At 37.2% G+C, this 24,938-nt stretch overlaps 1 protein-coding gene and 1 non-coding gene across 2 annotated transcripts in view; one reads left to right on the top strand and one right to left on the bottom strand.

Moving 5' to 3' along the window:
• Nucleotides 1-23,070, top strand: part of ZNF148 (zinc finger protein 148) — a 103,939-nt gene extending 80,869 nt beyond the window's left edge. The window contains exons 7-8 of the mRNA XM_068973193.1: nt 19,750-19,868; nt 20,195-23,070. Coding sequence (XP_068829294.1) covers nt 19,750-19,868; nt 20,195-21,793 — 1,718 coding nt within the window. The 3' untranslated portion in view covers nt 21,794-23,070. The remainder of the gene's footprint in view (nt 1-19,749; nt 19,869-20,194) is intronic.
• On the bottom strand, nt 11,820-11,891 carry TRNAW-CCA (transfer RNA tryptophan (anticodon CCA)). The gene has a single exon. It is a non-coding gene; the product is annotated as a tRNA-Trp (tRNA).
• Nucleotides 23,071-24,938: the final 1,868 nt, after the last annotated feature.

The following is a 24,938-nucleotide window of genomic DNA, read 5'->3' as shown; positions in this document are numbered from 1 at the left end:
AGCAGACCGCTTCGTACCATATCCCTGGACCCGTAGTGCTTGTTTCTTCTCTTTAGCTACTTAACTGACAGCTGAATTCAGAAAAGGTAACTATTGAAATTGTCACTGATTGAGTCAGACTACCTGGATTCTTTGCATGGAAGCTCTGTTATGTTCCTTGTTCAAATTAAAGCATCTATTAATACACTGTATTTATCAGACATTTTGTATGTGAAGTAAAAGTGTAGGTTGCAGTTAATATAAAAAGGCAAATCACAGTATTGTGGCAGAACAATAGAGACAGTGTTAAGGGTGGGTAGACAGTTAAAGGATCTTGATTAGCTCTGATGAGAAGGATTTTATTGATGAACAGAGTATTTGTTGAGAGAATGGCCCTTCACTGTTTGATATCCTAGTTAATTAAAAAATAAAACAAAGCAAGAATGAAAGCTAATATGTATTTGTGCAGTCTTACATGAAGACAGTGGCACAGATAAGAAAGAAAATAAACTGATGATGAGTTTCTTTCTTTTACGGGATGGGGTATAAGGGATTCAGTATAGAGTCTATTCTATGTATTCTTGCCACCTCTTCTTAATATCTTCTGCTTCTGTTAGGTCACTACCTTTTTTGTCCTTTATTGAGGCCATCTTTGTATGTCTAATTTTCTGGAAGAGATCTCTAGTCTTTCCTATTCTATTATTTTCCTCTATTTCTTTGCATTGATCCCTGAGGAAGGCTTTCTTATCTCTCCTTGCTATTCTTTGGAACTCTGCATTCAAATGGGTATATCTTTCCTTTTCTCCTTTGCTTTTCGCTTCCCTTCTTTTCACAGCTATTTGTAAGGCATCCTCAGACAGCCATTTTGCTTTTTTGCATTTCTTTTTCTGGAGGATGGTCTTGATTCCTGTCTCCTGTACAATGTTACAAACCTTCGTGCATAGTTCATCAGGCACTCTATCAGATCGAGTCCTTTAAATCTGTTTCTCACTTCCACTGTATAGTCATAAGGGATTTGATTTAAGTCATACCTGAATGGTCTAGTGGTTTTCTTCACTTTCTTCCATTACAGTCTGAATTTGGCAATAAGTTAATGATCTGAGCCACATACAGCTCCCAGTCTTGTTTTTGCTGACTGTATAGAGCTTCTCCATCTTTGGCTGCAAAGAATATAATCAGTCTGATTTCAGTGTTGACCATCTGGTGATGTCCATGTGTAGAGTCTTCTTTTGTGTTGTTGGAAGAGGGTGTTTGCTATGACCAGTGCGTTCTCTTGGCAGAACTCTATTATTAGCCTTTGCCCTGCTTCATTCTGTACACCAAGGCCAAATTTGCCTGTTACTCCAGGTGTTTCTTGACTTCCTACTTTTGCATTAAAGGACATCTTTTTTGGTGTTAGTTCTAGAAGGTCTTGTAGGTCTTCATAGAACTGTTCAACTTCAGCGTCTTCAGCGTTACTGGTCAGGGCATAGACTTGGATTACTGTGATATTGAATGGTTTGCCTTGGAAATGAACAGAGATCATTCTGTCGTTTTTGAGATTACATCCAGGTACTGCATTTTGGACTCTTGTTGACTATGATGGCTACTCCATTTCTTCTAAGGGATTCCTGCCCACAGTAGTAGATATAATGGTCATCTGAGTTAAATTCACCCATTCCATCCCATCTTAGTTCTCTGATTCCTAGAATGTCGACTTTCACTCTTGCCATCTCCTGTTTGACCACTTCCAATTTGCCTTGATTCATGGACCTGACATTCCACGTTCCTATGCAGTATTGCTCTTTACAGCATCGAACCTTGCTTAAACCAGTCCCATCCACAGCTGGGTCTTGTTTTGTTTTGGCTCCATCTCTCCATTCTTTCTGAAGTTATTTCTCCACTGATTTTCAGTAGCATATTGGGCACCTACCGACTTGGGGAATTCATCTTTCAGTGTCCTATCTTTTTGCCTTTTGATACTATTCATGGGGTTCTCAAGGCAAGAATACTGAAGTGCTATGCCATTCCTTTCTCCAGTGGACCACATACTGTCAGACATTTCATGCAAAGATGGGCTCGATAAAGGACAGAAATGGTATGGACCTAACAGAAACAGAAGATATTAAGAAGAGGTGGCAAGAATACACAGAAGAACTGTACAAAAAAGAGCTTCATGACCCAGATAATCACGATGGTGTGATCACTCAGCTAGAGCCAGACATCCTGGAATGTGAGGTCAAGGGAGCCTTAAGAAGCATCACTACTAACAAAGCTAGTGGAGGTGATGGAATTCCACTTGAACTATTTCAAATCCTAAAAAGGATGCTGTGAAAGTGCTGCACTCAATATGCCAGCAAATCTGGAAAACTCAGCAGTGGCCACAGGACTGGAAAAGGTCAGTTTTCATTTCAATCCCAAAGAAAGGCAATGCCAAAGAATGCTCAAACTACCACACAATTGCACTCATCTCACACGCTAGTCAAGTAGTGCTCAAAATTCTCCAAGCCTGGCTTCAGCAATGAGTGAACCGTGAACTTCCAGATGTTCAAGCTGGTTTTAGAAAAGGCAGAGGAACTAGGGAGCAAATTGCCAACATCTGCTGGATCATTGAAAAAGCAAGAGAATTCCAGAAAAACATCTATTTCTGCTTTATTGACTATGCCAAAGCCTTTGACTGTGTGGATCACAATAGACTCTGGAAAATTCCTAAAGAGATGGGAATACCAGACCACCTGACCTGCCTCTTGAGAAACCTATATGCAGGTCAGGAAGCAACAGTTAGAACTGGACATAGAACAACAGACTGGTTCCAAATAGGAAAAGGAGTACGTCAAGGCTGCATATTGTCACCCTGCTTCTTTAACTTATATACAGAGTACATCATGAGAAACGCTGGGCTGGACGAAGCACAAGCTGGAATCAAGATTGCTGGGAGAAATATCAATAACCTCAGATATGCAGATGACACCACCCTTATGGCAGAAAGCGAAGAAGAACTAAAAAGCCTCTTGATGAAAGTGAAAGAGGAGAGTGAAAAACTTGGCTTAAAGCTCAACATTCAGAAAACTAATTTCATGACGTCGGGTCCCATCACTTCATGGCAAGTAGATTGGGAAACAGTGGCTGGCTTTACTTTTCTGGACCCCAAAATCACTGCAGATGGTGACTGCAGCCATGAAATTAAAAGACACTTGCTCCTTGGAAGGAAAGTTATGACCAACCTAGAAGGCATATTAAAAAGCAGAGACATTACTTTGTCAACAAAGATCCGTCTAGTCAAGGCTATGGTTTTTCCAGTGGTCATGTATGGATGTGAGTATCGGACTGTAAAGAAAGCAGAGCGCTGAATAATTGATGCTTTTGAACTGTGGTGATGGAGAAGACTCTTGAGAGTCCCTTGGACTGCAAGGAGATCCAACCAGTCCATCCTAAAGGAGATCAGTCCTGGGTGTTCATTGGTAGGACTGATGTTGAAGCTGAAACTCCAGTACTTTGGCCACCTGTTGTGAAGAGCTGACTCATTTGAAAAAACACTGATGCTGGGAAAGATTGAGGGCAGGAGAAAGGGACGACAGAGGATGAGATGGCTGGATGGCATCACTGACTCAATGGACATGGGTTTGGGTGGACTCTGGGAGTTGGTGATGGACAAGGTGGCCTGGCATGCTGCAGTATGGGGTCGCAAAGAGTCGGACACAACTGAGCGACTGAACTGAACTCATAGAGTCTATTGATTTGATAACCCCCTATTGTTCTTAGTGTTGTCTTAACTGTTGAACTTTTATTCTAGAACACTTTTTTGAAAAAAATAGCTGGAAATTAGGAATTTATATTAAGTTCAAAAATAGATGTACTAATTTAAAATGTCTATAAATCAGGATAATGTTAGCTCACTGCTATTTTAAATCTGTTTTACATTTTGAGAGTCTAACTTAAATTTCTTTTTAGTGAGGATATATATCCAGCCATTTTACTAATTAAAAAAATGTTTAACCACATCTGTGGAGGATAGACTTGTGTGATAGTCTGATTAGTTTTTTAAATAAATAAAAAGTAGCTACATATGCAAGCTCTGGAAGATGATGAAAGACAGGGAAGCCTGTCCTGCTGCAGTCCATGGGATCGCAAAGAGTTGGACTGAGTGATGAACAACACAACATATGCCACATTTGCATGGTTCAGTTCACTTCAGTCGCTCAGTTGTGTCCGACTCTTTGTGACCCCATGAATCGCAGCACGCCAGGCCTCCCTGTCCATCACCAACTCCCAGAGTTCACTCAAACTCACGTCCATCGTGTCAGTGATACCATCCAGCCATCTCATCCTCTGTCGTCCCCTTCTCCTCCTGCCCCCAATCCTTGCCAGCATCAGGGTCTTTTCCAATGAATCAACTCTTCGCATGAGGTGGCCAAAGTATTGGAGTTTCAGCTTCAGCCTCAGTCCTTGCAACGAATGCCCAGGACTGATCTCCTTTAGGATGGACTGGTTGGATCTCCTTGCAGTCCAAGGGACTCTCGAGTCTTCTCCAACACCACAGTTCAAAAGCATTGATTCTTGGGCGCTCAGCCTTCTTCACAGTCCAACTCTCACATCCATACATGACCACAGGAAAAACCATAGCCTTGACTAGACGGACCTTTGTTGGCAAGGTAATGTCTCTGCTTTTGAATATGCTATCTAGGTTGGCCATAACTTTCCTACCAAGGAGCAAGTGTCTTTTAATTCATGGCTGCAGTCACCATCTGCAGTGATTTTGGAGCCCAGAAAAATAAAGTCTGACACTGTTTCCCCATCTATTTCCCATGAAGTGATGGGACCAGATGCCATGATCTTAGTGTTCTGAATGTTAAGCTTTAAGCCAACTTTTTCACTCTCCTCTTTCACTTTCATCAAGAGGCTTTTTAGTTCTTCTTCGCTTTCTGCCATAAGGGTGGTGTCATCTGCATATCTGAGGTTATTGATATTTCTCCTGGCAATCTTGATTCCAGCTTGTGCTTCGTCCAGCCCAGCGTTTCTCATGATGTACTCTGTATATAAGTTAAAGAAGCAGGGTGACAATATGCAGCCTTGACGTACTCCTTTTCCTATTTGGAACCAGTCTGTTGTTCTATGTCCAGTTCTAACTGTTGCTTCCTGACCTGCATATAGGTTTCTCAAGAGGCAGGACAGGTGGTCTGGTATTCCCATCTCTTTAGGAATTTTCCAGAGTCTGTTGTGAACCACACAGTCAAAGGCTTTGGCATAGTCAATAAAGCAGAAATAGATGTTTTTCTGGAATTCTCTTGCTTTTTCAATGATCCAGCAGATGTTGACAATTTGCTCTCTAGTTCCTCTGCCTTTTCTAAAACCAGCTTGAACATCTGGAAGTTCACGGTTCACTCATTGCTGAAGCCAGGCTTGGAGAATTTTGAGCACTACTTGACTAGCGTGTGAGATGAGTGCAATTGTGTGGTAGTTTGAGCATTCTTTGGCATTGCCTTTCTTTGGGATTGAAATGAAAACTGACCTTTTCCAGTCCTGTGGCCACTGCTGAGTTTTCCAGATTTGCTGGCATATTGAGTGCAGCACTTTCACAGCATCCTTTTTAGGATTTGAAATAGTTCAAGTGGAATTCCATCACCTCCACTAGCTTTGTTAGTAGTGATGCTTCTTAAGGCCCCCTTGACCTCACATTCCAGGATGTCTGGCTCTAGCTGAGTGATCACACCATCGTGATTATCTGGGTCATGAAGCTCTTTTTTGTACAGTTCTTCTGTGTATTCTTGCCACCTCTTCTTAATATCTTCTGTTTCTGTTAGGTCGATACAGTTTCTGTCCTTTATCGAGCCCATCTTTGCATGAAATGTTCCCTTGGTATCTCTAATTTTCTTGACGAGATCTCTAGTCTTTCCATTCTGTTGTTATCCTCTATTTCCCTGCGTTGATCACTGAGGAGGACTTTGTTATCTTTCCTTGCTATTCTTTGGAACTCTGCATTCAGATGCTTATATGTTTCCTTTTCTTTGTCGTTAATTAACATTACTTTAAGTTTTTCTAGGTGCCTTCATTGGAACATCAATTACTCAGCGTTAATATGCTTATATATTAGTACAAGTTGTACTAATATATAACCATACATATTGGTGACAGAAAAATGAACTGTGGAAATTGCCATATTTAAATGATGTTCACTTATTTTCAGAATTAGGACAGTGTTTGTTGTTTTCATTTTGTTTTCTTCAAATGGTCCCTAGAGCAACTTTCAATTTTTTAAAAATTTGTATAGTGCATCAGGGATGTTGCTCTTAGTAGATAGAGGTAATTAATAATTTTTTAGTGTTGTTTATCTCAGAAAGGGAATCTGAAATCTAATCTGTGGTAACCTAAAACATAGTTTCCTACTTGTCATTTGCTGTTTAATTCTAAGGAAACTAGAGCATTAAAAAAATTACTCTATAAATGTATAATTTCATAGCTCTACCAAAGAAAAGAAGCCCAGGAAAAAATGAAATAATTGTTTCATCGTTTTCTTTTGTGGGGGGATATGGTGACCCCAGTGTGTTATTTAAAAAGGGAAACATTGCCAGAATTTCTTTCTAAAGTTGAAAAGGCAGGCATTGAAATTTCTCCCTGAAACTGTTCTATACTTACTGAAAAGTGGGATTTAAAAAATTTGCTACCCACAAGAATTAATACTGTTATTAGTTAACTTAAGCCCTTTTGGGTATCAGTTTAACTGACATTGCTTCATGTTACTGTGGCAGTTTTACAGTTTTTATTTAATAACATGAAATTGGTTGTGGTTTTCGTCTCAGTTGATATCCTATACAATATAGTTCCTGGGACTTCCCTGGCAGTCCAGTGGTTGACTCCAGGCTTCTAATGCAGGGGGCATGGGTTCAGTCCCTAGTTGGGGAACTAAGATCCCATTTATGCCATGCAGCATTACCAAGAAAATAAATAAATATATATGTACATGTACATACACACACATATATAGTTTCCTGCATAGTATATGGGTTCTTCTTAGACGGATAAATGAACTTTCTGACCTCCTATATGCCAAGGATATTCTTATTTCTGTTTATTTGTTTGTCTGTTTGTTTTTAAATTTTACTGGTACCTTCATCTTATTGTAGAAAGTTTCCTTGTACTATCTGTTTACAGTCATATGACTTCTTTCACTCCCTCTCCTCCATAATTAACTGCTGACAAACACTAATGTGTTTTCCATCTTTATAGTTGTGTGCCATTTTGCAAATGTTAGATAAATTTAATCATGCAGTAAGTGACCTTCTTATTTCTTAAATGCTCTGAAGTTTTAAGCAAGTTACTGGGAGTGTGATTATGTTTCTATATAATTATTTCATTAATCCTCCTTGTTTCCTGTTTTCCTGAATTGTCTGTCTAGCTTAAGGATGTTTTCATTTAGGATATGTAGCCCACTCACTGGGTTTTAACTGTAATCAATATGTTAATATAGTGATAATCATTTACATCAGCCTCTTAAGTTGTATTTTTAATAGCTCATATTTATTGAGGTATTAAAATTTGCTAGATTTCTCTTAAGCAAAGACTAGTTACTCACACAGGTTATCTCATTTAACATTTGGCTCCAATATGTGTTTTATTAATATTTTCACTTTACAGATGAGAATATCAAGAAGAGTTAAAGAACATGCTCAGTGTCTCACAGTTAAGAAATGCTGAGACTAGCACTAGAATCCAGTTAGTCTGGTTCTAGAATCTATAATCTTAAGTACTTATAGTGGTTCTCAGAGTAATGAATAATCTTTTTTGATTAGTATAATATATTCTATACTTGTAAATTTTATTTTCTTTGCTTTTATGACTTATTAAAGATAGAAAATCCCTTCTGTTACCAAGTATGTATTACTAGGCCGTGTGAACATAGTCACAGATATCATAATACCTAAATATTATTTTATTATGTATTATTATATTTGATGTCATAGTATCTAAATAATATAAGTATTTTGACCTAGATTTTATGAAGACTTCATTATTAAAATGATTGCCATTTTCATTCTGATTACTAAGAACACTAGGTACTATTTCTTGAGTGTAAAGCACTTTAGATTCACTATCATGATGAAGAATTGGTTTGGAGGAGGAATTATAAGAAAAAATGATCCTGTGGGGAGAAAAAGCATGACAGTACTAGGAATTGAAAGAAGGCTTTGACTAGAGCTCAGAAGGTGAAGAGGAGTATTGTAAAGAAAGATCAGATATGAGAGAAAGATACAGGGACCAGATGGTAATGGAGTACCGCGTGTGTGTGTGTATTGATCCTAGGAACTGTAGACTTTATACATGATCACATTTACTTAATAAAATCTAGCTGTGATGTGGAATTGGAAAGAGACGAGAGTGAATCACAAAGAGACTGCTGTTAGGAGGATATTACATAGTAGTCCAGGCCAGAAGGTGAGAGTATCTTGGACTTGGGTGATGACAGTGGGAAGTAATGGAAAGAAGTGGGCAGATTTGACAGGTACTTAGTAGGTAGAATCAGTAGGTCAGTAATGTGTTAACCAGTTGAATATGGAGGGGGTTGAAGAGAAAAGTTGTTGGCCTCTGGTTTGCAAAACTAGATAGATGAAATTCCCTAATATTTACCCATATTTTGAGTAAGAATTCATACAAAGAGAGAGTCTGGATAAGAGCTAAGCTCTGGGTTGAAGATCACTAGTGTGGAATATGATACATTTGAGATCCCTGAGTGTCATAGAAGTGTAGGCAATTTGGATGCATGATCTGGAGCTCAGAGTTGAGAGTAATTAAAGCAGTGGAAATAGATGAGTTTCACTTCTTGCCAAAAAAAAGGATATAGAAGGAGAAAAGCAGGTAGTTTAGAAGGAAGCCATAAAGAAGTAAAATATTTCATAGTTGGAGGGGGGAGAGTGAACTGGAAAGAGCATTGATTGAGAAGGAGCCGTTAGGTTGAAAGAGCATGGATGTCATAGAAGTCAAGGAAAAAGAAAGGGATCCCCTGAACTGAATCCTGCTGAGACGTCTGCTATGATAACTGAAAAGATTTGGTTGTATTTAGTAACCTGAAGGTGATCTACGACAACCAGTTTGATAAAGTAAGTACAGAAGCCACGTTAGAATGATTGAAGAGGAAGAAGCAGATTAGTTGAAACTACCAAAAGTCAGATTAATATATTAAGTCATTGTGAGCTATTTTGTTCATAAAACTTATGTCCTTATCAGTTTCTTGTATATAATTTTCCCTAATATTTACACACATTTTAAGTACGAATTCTTGCCCTTAAACAACTCAGTGTCAAATTACCAGGAAAAAACACTGCAGTAGGAAAAAAGAAAACTCTGCAACGTGGTCTCATTGATAATTGGTAAAAAGGAAACTCCAGGCTCCCTGGGTATTGGAAAATTATCATTAGTAGAACAGCTTGAGATTGTTTCTTCTTCACTGTGTTATTGCTTTCCTGAATTGCAAACAGTATTTACAGAATTCTTGGTATTTTCGATGTAAACACACCTTTCCTGTTCACCTTAAAGTCAGTCAAGTGCCGTATAGATTGTCTTCCTTTTCCAGTAAAGAGGCTCTGGTTCTTAAGGGAGAAATAATAAAGGGATTTTTGTCCTAAAGAAATTTAACTTAAGTGTTTTTATGTTTCTTAAGGAAATATTTACCAGTCATTTTATTTTCATTTCTATTTAAGAGAGATATACAAAAGTACCAAAGTTGGGAAGAAGATACAGAGCACATTATCACCATTATTTTTAACATAATATTTGAGAATAGTAGCTGGCAGAAGTAACAAGAGAAAAATGTTATAGGTTAAAAATAACTGTCTGCAAACAATATTATTGTAAACTTGGGAAACCCATGAGAGTCAACTGAAAATGACTGCACACCATCAAATTCACTAAAACTGCCGAAAACCATATACTTTGTATGTAAATAACACACACAGGAAGATACAATGGAAGAAAATAACACTTCTATAATATCACAATAAGAAATGTGGAAAGTTACATATTGGGAAATGATTAAAACTCTGTTGAGGACACAGAACAAAACTTCATCCCCTTTCCCTTTCTTTTTTACAGTTAGAAGAGGCAACTTCATAAAGCTCATAAAGTGTATCAGTTTTCCATAAGTTAACATAAATATTTGAGGCAGCTGTCCCTTCCTCTCACCCCAGATATTAGACAAGCTAATTCAGAAGTGTTTTGAAAAGTGGACAAGTAAGACAAACCAGAGAAAAATAAAAGAACAACGAGGGGGATTGTTGTTCACTCACTAAGTCATGTCTGACTCTGCAGCCCCATGGACTGAAGCATGTAGAGTGATTAGTCCTACCAAATGCTAAAGTATATCAGAAAGTCTTAAAAACTAACATATGTTGGTTCTGGCTCATTAATAGTCCGATAGAATAGAATATAAAGTCTGGAAATAGACCCGTAGAACTTACTAGTGTATGATTATGATAAAAAAGTGATCAAGTAAAGCTGAACCTTGTAGTAAATTATGTGGGAAAACCAGGATAGTCATCTGGAAAGACAGACTTTTATCCATCACATTCTACCTCAGGATGAGCTCCAAATGTACCAGATTTAATGTAAAAGATGAAACTACCTATGTGTCATTAAAAATATGGACAGATTGGAACAGGAAAATTCTGAAAGTAACTCAAAATTTAATATCCAAAAAATAAATGTTTGATAATTCATCCATGTAAAGATGGCACTAATGGTAAAGAACCCGCCTGCCATTTTAGGGGACATGAGAGATGCGGGTTTAATCCCTAGGTGGGGAAGATCCCCTGGAGGAGGGCATGGCAACCCACTCCAGTATATTCTTTCCTGGAGAGTCCCATGGACAGAGGAGCCTGGTGGCCTCAGTCCGTAGGGTCACAAAGAGTCACGTGCCGAAAAACCCTATGGAAAATAGTTGTAGAACTCATACAATCAAAAGACCAGTCTCTTTAATAAAGCTCTTATAAATCATCATGAGAAAGATCAGCAACCTAGTTTAAAAAAATGAAAGGTAAAAGATAGATATAGACAGTTCATAGAAAAATGGCACATAAGATGGTCAACCTCATACTGAAATACTGTTTTTTCATGTATTAGATTTGAAGTCATCAAGACGTTTAACAACATAGTAGTATATGGCAGGGTTATAGGGAAACAGTCACTCATACATGGGTGGTGAAATATACATTATTATCTCCATGGAGACCAATTTGCCAGTGTATTTCAAAATCACAAATATTTTTATTATTTGATCAGGAATTCTGTTTGAGAATTTACCCTACAAATGTACCTGTAAATGTATGAATTAATATATTGACAGGATATCTATTACAACATTATTTATAATAGGAAATATTTGGAAATAATAAGGGACTGGTTAAATAAATTGTATGTCCATCAGTGAAAGAAAGATATATCAGTTGTCAGAACAAATGACCTAATTCTTTTTCTACTGATGAGATCTCTAAACAGAATAAAATATGTTATATTAACATAGGAAAGAGAGAAAAATTATAAAAAGAATATGTACTTATTTTTCTTTATGCTTGTGTCAAGAAATGGAAGGAAACAAACCCCCAACAAGTAAATGTGGGTACCAATGGAGGGGCAAAGATAGGAGGAAAACTTTTTCCCATATACTTCTCTGTATTGTTTTGTGTTTTTGTGTGGTTTTTTTTGAACCATTTAAGTATGTGATCTAATCCATAAACAAAGAAGTGATGTGAAGTTGCTCAGTCGTGTCCGACTCTTTGCGACCCCGTGGACTGTAGCCTACCAGGCTTCTCAGTCCATGGGATTTTCCAGGCAAGAGTGCTGGAGTGGGTTGCCATTTCTTTCTCCAGGGGATCTTCCCAACCCAGGGATCGAACCCGGGTCTCCTGCATTGGAGGCAGATGCTTTAACCTCTGAGCCACCAGGGAAGCCCATAAACAAAGAAGGATCCTTAAATGACAAAACTTCTAATTTTAAAAAGTCTTATTTCTGGAATGGCTAGTTAAAAAATGAGAGAAGAAGAGGGGGGAAAAATGGGAGAAAAAGATGTGAAGAAAGATGATACAGTGAAAAAGGAAAATATTAAAGGAGAAAACAGATAAAGGATTAGAAATAAGTATATCCAAAATGAGTACTCAAAAAGTAAATGACTATAGAAGATAAATTTGTGTCTACATTAATCCTGGCTGACTTGGCCATTGTAATTGTTCTGTTTAGGGGGCTGTGAAAGTTGTTTGTTTTTTTGGTTTTGTTTTGGTTTTTGTTGTTTTTTAAGCAAGGGAACATTTGTACAAATTTCTTTTAAGTATTAATGTTTCTAGTACCTTTTGTTTAGGTTTGTTAATGTTGCTTCTTGTATGTGTGTGTAAATGAGTGAGTGAGTGAGTGTCACTCACTCAGTCGTGTCCGACTGTTTGCAGCCACATGTACTGTAGCCCACTGGGGTTGCCATTTCCTACCCCACATGTACTAATACATAGTTAATAATTCAAGCATGATTTTTCTCCTGTTAATTTGTTTTGAATTCAATTGTTAGCTCCTTGTGGGAAGAAATAATCTTGCTCACTTTGCATGATGTCAGTTGTGTTAACATGCAGTATATAAATTTGCAACTTTATTGAAATATAATTCACAGTGTCAAAAACCCCATCCCTTTAAAGTGTGCAATTCAGTATTTTATAGTATATGGACAGAGTTGTACAACTGTCACAGGATTCTTTTAACAGTCTATTCTAGGTTAGAATAACCTTCAGCATTCCTGTACCCATTCCTCCCAGCATTAGGCAGTCTTTAATCCACTTTCTATTTCTATGGATTTCCCTGTTACGGACATTTCATAAAATAGAACCACGCAGTAGGTGGTTTGTTTGCCTAACTCCTTTCACTTAGCATACTGTTTTAAAGTTCATTCATGTTGCAGCATGTATTTCTGTTCCTTTTTATAGCTAAATGATGTTCCATGTATGAATATACCATCTTTTATTCACTTATTCTATTAAGAGACATTTGGGTTGTTTTTACTTTCTGACTGTTACGAATAATGCTGTTATGAATATTTGTTTTTGTGTGGAAATAATGTTTTAGTACACTTGGGTGTATGCTTTGGAGTGGAATTGCTGAGTTATATGGTATGGTAACTCTTATGTTAAGGATCTGCAAAATTGTTTTCCAAAGATGCTGCACCACTTTACAATCCTAGCACCCAAGCATGAGAATTCCAGCTTCTCTGCATCCATGCTAACACTTGTTATTATTGTCCTTTCTTCTGTAATTGTCCTGTTGGGTGTGAAGTGGTATCTCATTGTGATACTGATTTGCATTTCCCTAATAAGTAAGGAAGGGACTTCCCTGGTGGCTCAGACGGTAAAGTGTCTGCCTACAATGCTGGAGACCTGGGTTCAGTCCCAGGGTCGGGAGGATCCCCTGGAGAAGGAAATGGCAACCCACTCCAGTACTCTTGCCTGTAAAATCCCATGGATGGAGGAGCCTGGAGGCTACAGTCCAGTTCAGTTCATTTCAGTCACTCAGGTGTGTCTGACTCTTTGCGACCCCATGAATCGCAGCACGCCAGGCCTCCCTGTCCATCACCAACTCCCGGAGTTCACTCAGACTCACGTCTGTTGAGTCCTTGATGCCATTCAGCCATCTCATGCTCTGTCGTCCCCTTCTCCTCCTGCCCCCAATCTCTCCCAGCATCAAAGTCTTTTCCAATGAGGCAACTCTTCGCATGAGGTGGCCAAAGTACTGGAGTTTCAGCTTTAGCATCATTCCTTCCAAGGAAATCCCAGGACTGATCTCCTTTAGAATGGACTGGTTGGATCTCCTTGCAGTCCAAGGGACTCTCAAGAGTCTTCTCCAACACCACAGTTCAAAAGCATCAATTCTTCGGCACTCAGCCTTCTTCACAGTCCAACTCTCACATCCATACATAACCACTGGAAAAACCATAGCCTTGAGTAGACAGACCTTAGTCAGCAAAGTAATGTCTCTGCTTTTAAATATGCTATCTAGGTTGGTCATAACTTTTCTTCCAAGGAGTAAGCGTCTTTTAATTTCATGGCTGCAGTCACCATTTGCAGTGATTTTGGAGCCCCAAAAAATGAAGTCTGACACTGTTTCCACTGTTTCCCCATCTATTTCCCATGAAGTGATGGGACCAGATGCCATGATCTTAGTTTTCTGAATGTTGAGCTTTAAGCCAACTTTTTCACTCTCCACTTTCACTTTCATTAAGAGGCTTTTTAGTTCCTCTTCACTTTGTGCCATAAGGGTGGTGTCATCTGCATATCTGAGGTGATTGATATTTCTCCCGGCAATCTTCATTCCAGCTTGTGTTTCTTCCAGTCCAGCATTTATCATGATGTACTCTGCATATAAGTAAAATATGTGGTCACAAAGAGTCGGACACAACTGAGTGACTTAACACTCACAATAAGTTAGGATGTTGAGCATTTTTGGTGTGCTTCTTGGTTATTTGTGTATTTTCTTTGGAGAAATGTCTGTTCAGATCCATTGCTTGTTATTAGATAATTTGTCTTTTTACTGTTGAGTTGTAAGTGGTTTTGGGGTTGCTTTTTTAATATACTGGATACACATCCCTTTTCAGAAACGTGGTTTGAAAATATTTTATTCCATTCCTGGGTTGTCTTTTCACCTTATAAGAAAAAAAAACTGTAACTAAATTTTCCATTTTAATCATTTTTAACGATGCAGTGTAGTGGCATGAAGTACATGTACGACATTGTGTAACAAAATTATACCCGAACAAAAACCTGTAGCCATTAAGCAGTAGCCCTCCTTTCCTCTCTCTTCCAATCCCTGGTAACCTTTATTCTACTTTCTGTCCCTGTGAATTTGCCTATTCTAGGTATTTCATATAAATGGAATCACTCAGTATTTGTTCTTTTTATGTGTAGCTTCTTTCTCTTAATATGATTTCTTCAAGGTTCATTCATGTTATATCATGTATCAGAATTTCATTTCTTTTTGTGGCTGAAAAATATTCCATCTTCTGTATGTATCACATTTTGCTTATCCATTCATCTGATGGTGGACCCTTGGGTTGTTTCCACCTTTTGTTGTCTGTGCATAATGCTGTTATGTGCATTGGTATACAAATCTCTGAATGAAAACCTGTTTTCAGTTCTTTGGGGTGTATACCTAGGAGTAGAACTGTTGGCTTATATGGTAATTCTAAGTTTAACATTTTGGCAGATTATTTCTCACAGCAGCTACCACAGCATTTTGTCTGTTCACTTTTTTAATAGTGTTCTTCGAAGAACAAAGGTTCATTTTGATGAGGTATATTTTATTTATTTTTTGTTTGGTTGCTTATGCTTTTGGTGTGATATCTAAGAAGTCATTGCCTACATAATCTAAAGTCAAGATTTATTCATATATTAAAGAATTTTATAGTTGTAGTTTTCACATTTATGCCTATGATCTATTTTGAGTTAATTTTTGTATGCAATGTGAAGTTGAGGTCCAATCCCATTCTTCTGCAAATGGGTATCAAATTGTCCCACTTTTATTGTGGAAAATCTTGGTGACTATAATGAAAAGTCCGTTAACTGTAAATGTAAAGATTATTTTTAGACTCTCAGTTCTATTATTTCATATGTATGTCTCCTTATGTCTTTGGCTGTAAGTTTTAAAGTTGGGAAATCTGAGTTTTCTTTTTCAAAATTGCTTTAGCTGATCTGAATCCCTTGCATTTCCATTTGAATTTTAGAATCAGTTTGTCAGCTTCTGCTTTGACCAGTGTGAGATGTTATATCATTATTAACAATATTAAAGTCTTATCATAGAGAATTAGTTGAATTCTAATTCATTCACTAATTTTCTCTTTATCCTCTCTCACTTTTGAAAAATTATCTAAATCAACTTCTGATCTTAATATGCTCTATCATATACATCTTTTTACTTCAAAATATGCATCTATTCTTACTTTTTAAAAAATAATACTTACACTCTCCCTTTTCATCCTAGTTCCTCTGAGACCTTGTTCTTTGATTAGTCACCATAATAGTCCATTTCAGTTTTAGTTAAGTTCCCCACCCTTAACAATTCTTAATCTTTAATGGATTGTCTATTCTCACCTCCTTTTTCTCATTTCTTTCACTTTGAAACGTTCTAAGTAAGTGGTCTTCTCTCCCAGCTTTTATTGGACAAATACCTTAACTTTTCTGGACTTTGTTTTTGTAATGATAAATATATTGGTGGAGGTTAGTTGTGTTAGGTTCTTCATTCTAGTCTCTAAACCCTTGGAGTCCTTACTCAGACCCCCTGTGTACAGAAGTGGAGCTATTTCCTCCTGAATTCTGGGTGGAAGCTTAGAGCTATTTGCCATATTAGCCTTTGGGGGCCTCTGTGAAGCTCCCAAGAACAAAGTTTGAAGTCATTGCAAAGTCCCTTCAGCCCTAAAATTTAGTTAACTCCATAGCAATTACAGAAGTTGCATTCTTGAAAGTTTCAAATAGTTGACTTATTGCCAAGTTAAAGTCTCTTCTTAGGCACCATTTCTCCAATATTAGTTCAGTCGATCAGTCGTGTCCAATTCTTTGCAACCCCATGGACTGCAGCATGGCAGGCCTCCTTGTCTATCACCAACTCCCAGAACTTGCTCAAACTCATGTCCATTGAGTCAGTGATGCCATCCAACCATCTCATCCTCTGTCATCCCCTTCTCCTCCTGCCTTCAGTCTTTCCAAGCATCAGGGTCTTTTCCAGTGAGTCAGTTCTTTGCATCAGGTAGCCAAAGTGTGGAGTTTCAGCTTCAGCATCAGTTCTTCCAGTGAATATTCAGGACTGATTTCCTTGAGGATTGACTGGTTTGCTCTCCTTGCAGTCCAAGGGACTCTCAAGAGTCTTCTCCAATACCACAGTTCAAAAGCATCAGTTCTTCTGCGCTCAGCTTTCTTCACAGTCCAACTCTCACATCCATACATGACCACTGGAAAAACCATAGCTCTGACTAGACAGACCTTTGTTGGCAAAGTAATGTCTCTGCTTTTCAATATGCTGTGTAGGTTGGTTATAGCTTTTCTTCCAAGGAGTAAGCGTCTTTTAATTTCATGGCTGCAGTCACCATCTGCAGTGATTTTGGAGCCCCAAAAAATAGTCTGTCACTGTTTCCACTGTTTCCCCATCTATTTCCCATGAAGTGATGGGACCAGATGCCATGATCTTCTTTTTTTGAATGTTGAGTTTTAAGCCAACTTTTCTACTCTCCTCTTTCACTTTCATCAAGAGGCTTTTTAGTTCCTCTTCACTTTGTGCCCTAAGGGTGGTGTCATCTGCATATCTGAAGTTATTGATATTTTTCCCATCAATGTTGATTCCATCTTGTGCTTCATCCGTCCTGGCATTTCGCATGATGTACTCTACATATAAGTTAAGAAAACAGGGTGGCAATATACAGCCTTGACGTACTCCTTTCCCTATTTGGCACCAGTCTGTTGTTCCATGCCCATCTTTAACTGTTCCTTCTTGACCTGCATACAGATTTCTCAGGAGGCAGGTCAGGTGGTTTGGTATTCCCATATCTTTACGAATTTTTCACAGTTTGTTGTGATTCTCCAGTATATCTTATAATATCTAAACCCTTACTTGCTCTGTTATTCCCCACTAAATATTCTCTTCTTGGCTTTAATCACTCACATATACACAGTCTCTTTTAACTACTTGCTCAGCATAGATTCTGACACTGCGAAGAAACTTTTCCACATCATACCAGTTCATGATAATGGTTTTTTCTTGCTAACAAGCCTCTGTAATAATCCTTTATGCCATTCATATGGCACTTAAAAAATTGCCCAAAGTAATTTGAGCTACATAAGCATAATTTGGGCCCCGATTCTGACCTAAATAAATTTAGTAAAAGAGTAGAGTTGTAGATTAATTATTGAGATGAAAGTAATGAGTGCCTTAGGAAAGGTACAGCTACAGTTCTGTGTCAAGTTAAAGAAGATAATTTGATGATAATTTAATGAAATGAAAAGATGTTCCTTGGAAGAAAAGCTGTGATACACCTAGACAGCATATTAAAAAGCAGAGACATCACTTTGCTGACAAAGGTCCATCTAGTCAAAGCTACGGTTTTTCCAGTAGTCACGTACAGATGTGAGAGCTGGACCATAAAGAAGGTTGAATGTCAAAGGATTTTGATCTGTGGTGTTGGAGAAGATCCTCAAGAGTCCCTTGGACTGCAAGGAGATCAAACCAGTCAGTCCTTGCGGAAATCAGATCTGGATGTCCATTGGAAGGACTGATGCAAAAGCTGAAGCTCCAATACTTTGGCCATGTGATGCAAAGAGGCAGCTCATTGGAAAAGACCCTGATGCTGGTCAAGAATGAAGGCAGGAGGAGAAGGGGACGATAGAGGATGAGATGGTTGGATAGCATCACTGACTCAATGGACATGAGTTTGAGCAAATTCGAGGAGATAGTGAAGGACAGGGAAGCCTGTGCTGCAGTCCCTGAGGTTGCAGAGAGTCAGACAGGACTTAGCAACTGAACAATAACAATAACAACAAAGAAGATAAAGATACCTTTCCTCTGGGGGAATAGGGCAGCGTATCCTAGAGCAGATGGGTTGGTCCTGGAGGGGAGCGTAGTACCTGAGCACACAGAAGTGGACCTAAGGAGCAGCATGAAACAGGCAGAAGTAGGAAAACATGAGCTAGGTAGGTTCTTCCATGTGACTGGAGGAAAAGGTCAAGAGGAGAGCTAGTGGGTTATAAAGCTGTAAAGGTAAACCAGAGCTGGACGTAGTTTTGTGTTAGTTTTTCTTTTGTAATATTTGTATCATGTTTTCCCAATTAATGTTATAATCTCTTTGAGGACAAATAACAAGTCTTTAACTTTTAACCTCTTACAGAGGGTTTATGGGTAGAGGAGAAGAATTCAGTATAATTTTGTTGACTATATGAAAAGTAGGAACTGGTTTTCCAAACAGGTGAAGGATGTGACTTCTTGTCACACCCTTTTGTTTGCTTAGGCTGTGGCTTTATCAGTAAAAACTATTTTAGATCTTCATAAGATGGTTCCTTCAAGCTAAGAAGTCCTTTTGTCATTTAAAAAAAAAAATTGGAGGTGAGGTTGGGGGTTCTGTGTCCAGTTAACATTGCTCATTTTAATTCTTTCCCAGAAGGACTTGAAAAATGCTCATTTGAGTTGAGGAAAAGAGAATCAATATAAACAAACATTACTTTTAAAACCTAGCCTCTGATTTAAACTTGTTTTATGTTTTAATAAATTAGATTTAAAATATATTTTCTTCGGATTTAGATTTTATTTAACCACAAAAATCTTTGAAAAGACATGAATTTTAAAAAATATACTCAGAATTGTGTTGGTCTGTGTATGGGTAACCTTTTTTCAAAAATTTTTCTAAGATATTTATTGTATGATTGAAAAAAAGATTAGAGACATTAGCCACTCTACTGAGATCCATCCATATTACTGTTAAGTTCTTGGTAATACTGGCCTCTATAGAAAGAGTATATTATGTATACCTATAATAAAAGGCTGGGAAATTGAGTATGTGTGCTTTCAGTCTTTTCTTTTCAATGGCATGTGTCTCTCTCTTTCATTTTTGTAAAGCAAGATATTCTTGACAAAATAAATTGGAAGATATATTTAGAATAAAGACTTATGTCATTTAAAAAGAACAAAATATGGCAATGTTCTTGTGGTAATTTATTAGAGATTCTTGTGGTAAAGTAATTCACTAACTTATATTTCACAGTATTTGTTTTGTTTTAAACTTTATGTATCATATACTAGGTGAAAAACCATTTCGCTGTGATGAATGTGGTATGAGATTCATTCAAAAATACCATATGGAAAGGCATAAGAGAACTCACAGTGGAGAAAAACCTTACCAGTGTGAATACTGTTTACAGGTAAGATGTGGTTTGAATTTTTTAAAAAGTCACTTTATTGAGGCATGACTGACATTGAAAGTCGTCTGTCTGGAATTCAATTATAAAATAATTCTAAAGAATTAAATTAGAAAATGTTAGCAACTACTAAAGCTATTTGAAGAATTTCCTAACTGTTGTTGATTCAATTTATAATAGACAGTTGGCTCAGGAAATTAGTTTGGAGTTGCTCATATTATTACACTTACATCTATCTTTATATTAATTGCTTTTTTCTTTTCTTTTCTTGGTTGACCAAAACGCAAAACTAAAACAAAAAACTCTCTTCCGAACTTTGAATTCGACAGTATTTTTCCAGAACAGATCGTGTTTTGAAACATAAACGTATGTGCCATGAAAATCATGATAAAAAACTAAACAGATGTGCCATCAAAGGTGGCCTTCTGACATCCGAGGAAGATTCTGGCTTTTCTACATCACCAAAAGATAACTCACTGCCAAAAAAGAAAAGGCAGAAAACTGAGAAAAAGTCATCTGGGATGGACAAAGAGAGTTCTTTGGACAAATCTGACCTAAAGAAAGACAAAAATGATTACTTGCCTCTTTACTCGTCAAGTACTAAAGTGAAAGATGAGTATATGGTAGCCGAGTATGCGGTGGAAATGCCACATTCCTCAGTTGGGGGAGCGCATTTAGAAGATGCATCAGGAGAAATACATCCACCTAAGTTGGTCCTCAAAAAAATTAATAGTAAGAGAAGTCTGAAACAGCCATTGGAGCAGAATCAAACGATTTCACCTCTATCCACATATGAAGAGAGCAAAGTTTCAAAATATGCTTTTGAACTTGTGGACAAACAAGCTTTACTGGACTCAGAAGGCAATGCTGATATTGACCAGGTTGACAATTTGCAAGAGGGGCCCAGTAAACCTGTGCACAGTAGCACTAACTATGATGATGCCATGCAGTTTTTGAAGAAGAAGCGGTATCTTCAGGCAGCGAGTAACAATAGTAGGGAGTATGCGCTGAATGTGGGCACTATAGCTTCTCAGCCTTCTGTAACACAAGCAGCTGTGGCAAGTGTCATTGATGAGAGTACCACAGCATCCATATTAGATTCACAGGCACTGAATGTGGAGATAAAGAGTAATCATGACAAAAATGTTATTCCAGATGAGGTACTACAGACTCTGTTGGATCATTATTCCCATAAAGCTAATGGACAGCATGAGATATCATTCAGTGTGGCGGACACTGAGGTGACTTCTAGCATATCAATAAATTCTTCAGAAGTACCTGAGGTTACCCAGTCGGAGAATGTTGGATCAAGCTCCCAAGCATCCTCATCAGATAAAGCCAACATGTTGCAGGAATACTCAAAGTTTCTGCAGCAGGCTTTGGACAGAACTAGCCAAAATGATGCCTATTTGAATAGCCCGAGCCTTAACTTTGTGACTGATAACCAGACCCTTCCAAATCAGCCAGCATTCTCTTCCATAGACAAGCAAGTCTATGCAGCCATGCCCATCAATAGCTTTCGATCAGGAATGAATTCTCCACTAAGAACAACTCCGGATAAATCCCACTTTGGACTCATAGTTGGTGATTCACAGCACTCATTTCCCTTTTCAGGTGATGAGACAAACCATGCTTCTGCCACATCAACACAGGACTTTTTGGATCAAGTGACTTCTCAGAAGAAAGCTGAGGCTCAGCCTGTCCACCAAGCTTACCAAATGAGCTCTTTTGAACAACCCTTCCGTGCTCCATATCATGGATCCAGAGCTGGAATAGCTACTCAGTTTAGCACTGCCAATGGACAGGTGAACCTTCGGGGACCAGGGACAAGTGCTGAATTTCCAGAATTTCCCTTGGTGAATGTAAATGATAATAGAGCTGGGATGACATCCTCACCTGATGCTACAACTGGCCAGACTTTTGGCTAAAAAAAAAATGTGTAAATAATACTGGCACTTTAGAACAGATTAATCAAGAGTGGGGTTACTCTGTGTAAAATGGAGTGCTGTACAGATTTAAGAGCAATGCGTTATAACAAGTTAAGCTGATAAGAATAGCAAGATAATCCAATAACTGCGTTTTGTTTGGTTAGTCAGCATTCTTTGAACTGCCTTACATGTTGTCACCTTTACAGAAGCAATGCATTACTTGTTTTAGATCAGAAACTTGCTATTCCACCTACACCAAGTTTAAAAGGAAAAAAAAAAAGAGACTTTCGCACAATTGTTTCCTAACTGATATCATTGTACATTCTTAGGAGATTAGTAATTGTGTGAAATTTACTCATACTGTTTCTAAGTTTTTCAGCATAGTCATGGCACTTCAGCAGGGAATCTGAGTATACTTTACAGACAGAGTGAACTTAAAAGTTTAAATGTCAAGAGATTATGGCTTAAATAAATTAGTGTGTCCTATGAGGGGAAAAAAGAAACCACCTTTTAAAGAATGATATGCCATATACCCTTGATTTTCATTTTGCATTATATCGACTTTTTCTTTTTGAGAAAAGTAATAAAAATCTGATAGTCTAAGACTCCACTATTTAAAAGCCTAATTACTTTAAAAAAATATGCATACTTTCAAAACTTTTACCAAAATACATAACTGTTGAAGCATTCACTTCTCTATGGAAGTATGCGTATTGGTGTCAGTTTCTTTGTACAGTTGTACTTAGATATTTTTTATGATTTTTTCATGTGCAAGTATCAAGGTTTTGAAGTTTTAGTAAGAAGATACTCTGTAGATTACATTCCCAAGAACATAATGCTTATACAAAATGTATATTCCACGTTTTAAAGCTTAATTGTATTTTACTTTACATAATACACTTCAGTTAACATAGAGCACTTAGAATCTATTTGGTATTTTTGATTTCTCAAAGTAAAAAAAAATTTAGATTTTTAGGTTTGATATGGTTGTGTCATAATCATCTCATAATTGAAAATTTTAATTTTTGGCAATAAAAGGAAATTGGGTATCTTTGGAACTGTAAAATCTGGTTTAATCCTTCTCTTTCTAGACTCTTGATAGATTGGATAATTAAACAGTATCCAGAGAAACTAAAGAAATGGGCATTTTAATTGCTTATTTTATCTTGAGTTATTTTTAATGAACACTGCTCATTACAATTTTACAAACCAAAAGTGTTTACTAATTCTAGTAACTACAGTTTCTTTTTCAGCTAGATGAGTGATCGGAAACCTTTTGTTGCATTTCAAAATCTAAATAAACTACAGACTTTATCCTTATACCACGAATGTTTTTTTTTTTTTAATATTTTGTCTTAATACAGCATGGTACAATAAATAGTGCTTTTATATATATACATATTATATATATATATATACTTTTCTAAAGAATGATGGTTTGAGTTACACATTGGACAGTTTTAATTTTTGGAAAATAACAGTTATAGTGATTTTATTATCCTCTTTAATTTGTTCCAACTTTTTTTTTTTTTTTAATTTCCACCATCTTTGTCACAATGCACACCTACTGATAGAACATCAGTAATCTAAAATAAATACCCCTTGAAGATGCAACTTTCTTGTTAATTTCCATTTTAGCTTTTATATTGGCCTTATAGATCTTCAGTCTTTGTTTCAGGATAGAATGTTCTACATTTTAAATTATTTTTTCTTTTATTTAATGTTATCCCAAGACTGTTCTCATAAAGAAAGGGAACAAAGAAATATCTAACCTTAACATCTTTTACATTTATTTTGAATATATGGTATTTTATGATAAGAAATATAAATTATGTTTAATGTGGTTTCCTCTATACTTTGGTTATTAAACTTTGCTTGAAACTTTCCCATTTGACAGCTTTCTTTGCTGCCAAATTTTTCAAGAATTTTAGACTTCTTTGAAGTATATATTTAAGTTTTGCCATTATTGACTCTTAAGAATGGTGTGTCTTGTGTTGCACATCACAACCTCAAGAAGTCATCATTCAGGCGAGATGTTAACAACAAAACTGTGCTCTCTGTAGGAATAGGCATTTGTGTTTTTCTCATACTACTAATTGGGTGATAGTAGGCATTGATGTCCTGAGTTGTTTGTTTTTGTTTTGAGCCTGATGAGAATTTCTGTTCTGTTGAGAACTTGGTACAGAATAAAGTGGGGTTTTTGGTTTGTGTTAACATCACCAGCACAGTTTTTAGAATGTGGCTCTGCTGCTGAGCAGTAAGCCTTTGAAAGTGGCAGTCAATGCAAGTAGAAAGAAGTTCAGGCGTTGCATGCCTGTGTTCGCCTCATTTCTTTACATCTACATAATGGCAGACTTTTCTACCACATTAGAAGCATATTTTGAGGTAAATGATACTTTGGCATAATTTACTGACTTACCACTTAAAGTATAGTCATTACTCTCTTTACTGTGAAATTTTACATGCCTACCAGAGTTACCGTGTATTAATATTATCATCATATGATAAACATCTCAACAGTTGGGTTTCCCCATTTTGCTTCAGAAAGTTACTTAATTTCTATCTGGGCATTAATAGAGAAAGCAAGTAGCCTTTTGTGCTGCTTTAAATCAGAATATTGAGGATATCCTTTTGCAATTTGGGTTTTGTTTTGTTTTTTAATTTCTCTTGGTGAGCAAATTGTTCTATGAAAACATACTCTTACATCCTTAAACTTGGTGAAATGTGAGCCAGGGTGTGCTTTCTTAGAACCTGTTCTCACATTTGAAGATTGGAAACAGATCACATTAGATGAAGTAATATCTCTTGAACATCTTCTAAAAGCGCGTTTGTTTTTTAACTTACTGTACACATATTTCATTTAGTTCAGAATATTTGAAGTGGCTCTTAAATTTTTTGGATCTACTTGCAGATTTTCTAGTTGATACCACAGAGATCCATCCTCTTAGCTCTGGCTGAGTGAGGACTGCCAGTGGTCGGGTAATTTTCTCGTTCTGAGAGGCAAAAGAGGCCTTGTGCTCAGGGTAGGCTTTCATTTCCACAGGCCAGAGAAGCTTGCAAAGTGCCAGCTAGGTTAGATCTTTTGCCACTTCTTTCATTTGATTAATTTGGGTTTTCAAAGGGCTGTTTAAAAAAAAAAAAAAAA

This window comes from Capricornis sumatraensis, chromosome 1, assembly GCF_032405125.1.
Source record: "Capricornis sumatraensis isolate serow.1 chromosome 1, serow.2, whole genome shotgun sequence".
Classification (NCBI taxonomy): domain Eukaryota; kingdom Metazoa; phylum Chordata; class Mammalia; order Artiodactyla; family Bovidae; genus Capricornis; species Capricornis sumatraensis.
The sequence above is the reverse complement of the archived record's forward strand: the minus strand, read 5'-3'. Positions and strand labels throughout refer to the sequence as shown.